Raw genomic sequence first — 3,608 nt, forward strand, 5'->3', positions numbered from 1 at the left:
GGAACAGACGCGAAGCAATACAATAGCTTGCATAATAAACTCGTATAATAAACAAACGACGGGAAAACCAGAACCAAACTTCATGAACTCAGAATGGTTGCACTGAATGTGACAGAAACCCAATGTTATAAAGATGGCAAGCAGGATTGGACTTAATCATCATAAATAGACTTCTAACTTGGAAACACATACGCAGGAGGGTTAAAGAGGCTAGCATTATCTCAACGACTTCATTATCACGATGATTCAGGGACTAGATGGCGGTTTAGGCCCAAACCAATCGGTCATTAAAAAAAAAAATATATGCACCAGTGTTCGGGATGAGTTTCCCTCACGGCACACACGGATATATAAATAAAATTGTGAGGAAGAGAGAGATAAGTAAAGGACTCTTCCATGTCCATTGAGCAACTGAAAAACGGTGGTTCACAAGCCAAGAGTGAAATTAGTTCACGACATGTATGTTACATCATTCAGAACCTGAACAGCTAAATTGACAAACGTTTGTGAATTAAAGCTTTTAAATAGTAACCAAACCAATCTACCTCTACCAATCTTCCGCCAGAAATGCTCCCTGCAGTACCGATGTTTCACCAGAGAGGATGCTGCTGTTCCCAGGTATTCATTTCAGGGTTTGGATACTCTTGTTGTACACTTTGGATAAGTGTACAACCTGGATGCGCTGGCACCCTCTCAAAAACACACTTTAATCGAATTGGAGTCAACAAAGTGCTCTCAAAAGCAAAAACATCTCCTCTTTGGGCAGATAATAAGTGAAACATAGGTTGAATCCTGACTGAAGGGACTTAAGTGGATCTTCCTCCTGACCAAAGATGAACCGATTCACAGGTGCAGAGGTTCATTCCTAGAAGGGTGTGCTGCGTGAGGAGGGTCGTTCCCTCGCTCTCTGCCGACAGGTAAAGGGACACACATGGAAGCAGCGCGGTACTTTGGACCATAAGACCACCACCGCTCCGCCGCCAAGAGGATGGGGGCGGGGGTCCCATTACAGATTCTAGAAACATTGTAGAGCCGGGTAACGCACGCCGCCATCACCATCACCATCACCACCACCACCATCACCACCACCACCACCACCACCACCACCACCAGCAGGAAGGATTAGTGCAGCGATGAAGCAGAGTTGGGAGAAGGGAGCAGCCAGACCTGCACGGTGTCCGGATTCATCCGGAGACGCAACGATCGAACAGAAAACTAACTTTAAAAGAACCGCTTGAACTCTTTATGAGACAGTCCAAATTAAAAAAAAAACTCACTCCGAGTGATTGAAACGTTTGATATACACACATATATATATATATATATATATATATATATATATATATATATATATATATATGTATATTTGGGTCAGGTGATCTCTGAAGGCAGGTGAGGCTTTACAGGAGCGGCTGCTGGTAGAACGCCGGCTGCTGCTGCTGCTGCTGGGCTTGGTGGGAGGGAGCCGTCATTGGATAGGAGCCTGGAGGCATGTTGGCGTTGGCGTTCTGATAGGCTGACATGTCCATGGCCCCGCCCATCTGGGCCATGTAGGGCGCTCCGGCGGCGTGGCTCATGTAGGGAGCGTTCACAGAGCTGCTGTGAAGAGGATGAATCCACAGTGAGCCCAAAGTAAGACTGACCAACTGTTATCTTTGGGGAGACTAGTAAAGCATTTTGTCTCAAAGCAATATCCATGAAACCAAAAAATACTACAAATTCAGAAATCTATAATAAAATCATTAAAAGCCATCTCAATAAAATAAACAACCTTGATGCATATCAAAGTCAATGCAAGGTCATTCACTGTACTGGACAGTTTGAGCTGAAAAGGAGAACCTCCCACCTCATGTAGGGGGGCTGCCCGTGCTGCGTGTTGGGGGGCATGGAGTGCAGAGGTCCGGGCTGGTCGCTGGGCAGGCTGTAGCCCTGGGGGGGCGGCGGGCCCTGAGGGACCCCGGGAGCCATGTAGGGGACCCCTGCCTGGCCCGGGTAACCCTACACACCCCGGGAGAGGAGCAGGGCGTTAACGTCTTACACCACTATTCTTAAATGGAGTTTCTTCAGTGCGAGGAGGGAGGCAGACTGCATAATGCGACGATTCAACAGAACCACGACGCGCGAGAGTGAACGTGTGCTCGGGAAATGGAATGAAACAACAGAGACCACGCCATCTGTGAGGAGCCGGCGTTCTCCGGTGTGGAACCGAAGCCCTTCGGTTTCGCAGCGCTAGGGAAAAAACTGAAAATAGGTTGTTATGAAGGGTAAATGAATCAGGGAGCAGCAGCGCACTGGGCGCAGTGGGACTGTCGGCCTACGTCTCTGGGGAGACTCAATGACGTCATCGCCGGGCAAAACAGCACTGCCAACACAATCCACCGACTCAACCCAAGGGGAGAGGAGGGAGAGATAGCACACAAAGGAAAGAGAGAGAGGAAGAGGAATGGGGTTAGAGTAGGGTAGTCATTTGCGTGAGGAAAGATGGGGAGGGGGGGGAAGGGGCAGACGGTAAACTTTAGTGTCCCCAACACTTTGGGTATCAGCGCACACAAAACAAAGGCTTTAATCAAAGGCCGGGTCAATAGGTCTTAAGGGACGAAAAAGGGAATAATTATCGACCTCAGTAACACGGCCGACTGCTGGTAGAACCTGTGGGTGACATTTGTTTAAGTCATCCTCTTTCCACGAAACGCAACCAAACATCCCAAGAAGGTGCCCTTCCAGCCTCCATGTTTTGTTGTGTTTATCTAATCATACGCAAAACATTGAGGCCAGGGTAGAATGTCCTTATAGAATAAGGACCTGCGGAAAAAGTATAAGAGTGCAAATCTTTGGGGGGGGGGGGGGTGAGAGGTCATTTGGATGTGGGTGCTAAGACGCGTGTTTCTGTCCCACCTGCATGGCCATGGCGGGGGCCTGGGCGGGGTAGCCGGCCTGGGCCTGCATCTTGCTGTAGGTGGAGTAGAAGGGGGCCTCGTTCATCAGTGTGTTGTACAGCTCCAGAGCCTCCAGCACCTTCACGTTCAGCTCCGACAGCTCCGAGTGCTTTCTGCGGAGAGAGCAAAAATAGAATGAGTGTTTCGTTTTTCTTTTTTTGCCGGCTGTTCTTTAGTTCATAAAGACTACGCCACTTTTACCAGACAGTTAAAAAAAAAACAGTTTGGACCTTGGAGCCAATATCAGAAGACCGGGAGAGATTATTTCTGTTAGGACTTAAAATAAATAAAGGCTCTGGACATAACCGTTGAATTGTAGTGTACTTTCAATGTGTGAGATTATGTGTTCTCCGGTCTTCGTGAACCAATTTCATTCACCGATACGGTGCCTAAAAAAAAAAAAGGGCTCTCCTATTTCATTCAGAAATAATGGAGCGTGGAGCTAATGCTTTCATCGTGTAAGGTTTGTGATCCAATGCAGCAAAGTAAAGAAAAACACCAAAATAAGTACAGACCAAGACCACAATACTGAAATGAACGTTTCTGTACAGCAGACGGGAGGGAGAGGGAGTCACGCTCACACACGGTCTGAGGGACAACACACCCCTCTGTGGGGCAGCTAAGGAGCCACAGATACCTGTCGATCTCTTCCAGCTGATCGTCGATCATTGG

The 3,608-nt window shown here is 48.0% G+C and overlaps 1 protein-coding gene across 1 annotated transcript; it reads right to left on the reverse strand.

The window, feature by feature from the left end:
- Positions 1 to 1,134: 1,134 nt before the first annotated feature.
- On the reverse strand, positions 1,135 to 3,602 carry LOC311370644 (uncharacterized protein). The gene is made up of 4 exons (XM_084488987.1): positions 3,574 to 3,602; positions 2,896 to 3,049; positions 1,847 to 1,998; positions 1,135 to 1,599 (listed from the first exon to the last, which is right to left on the reverse strand). The coding sequence occupies exons 2-4, from the start codon at positions 2,980 to 2,982 to the stop codon at positions 1,401 to 1,403; spliced, it is 438 nt and encodes a 145-aa protein (XP_084345113.1). The 5' UTR covers positions 2,983 to 3,049; positions 3,574 to 3,602; the 3' UTR covers positions 1,135 to 1,400.
- Between the last annotated feature and the right edge of the window lie 6 nt (positions 3,603 to 3,608).

The sequence above is a fragment of the Micromesistius poutassou genome, assembly GCF_964030765.1.
Source record: "Micromesistius poutassou genome assembly, contig: SCAFFOLD_5064, whole genome shotgun sequence".
Lineage (NCBI taxonomy): Eukaryota > Metazoa > Chordata > Actinopteri > Gadiformes > Gadidae > Micromesistius > Micromesistius poutassou.

What these genes read in the sequence shown, in the direction of transcription:
- LOC311370644 (XM_084488987.1), bottom strand. Translation starts at nt 2,982, where the DNA reads ATGAACGAGGCCCCCTTCTACTCCACCTACAGCAAGATGCAGGCCCAG. An exon ending in CCCCCGCCATGGCCATGCAG is followed by an intron (nt 1,999 to 2,895) that starts GTGGGACAGAAA and finishes CGGGGTGTGTAG; the next exon opens with GGTTACCCGGGCCAGGCAGG. An exon ending in GGGCAGCCCCCCTACATGAG is followed by an intron (nt 1,600 to 1,846) that starts GTGGGAGGTTCT and finishes TCCTCTTCACAG; the next exon opens with CAGCTCTGTGAACGCTCCCT.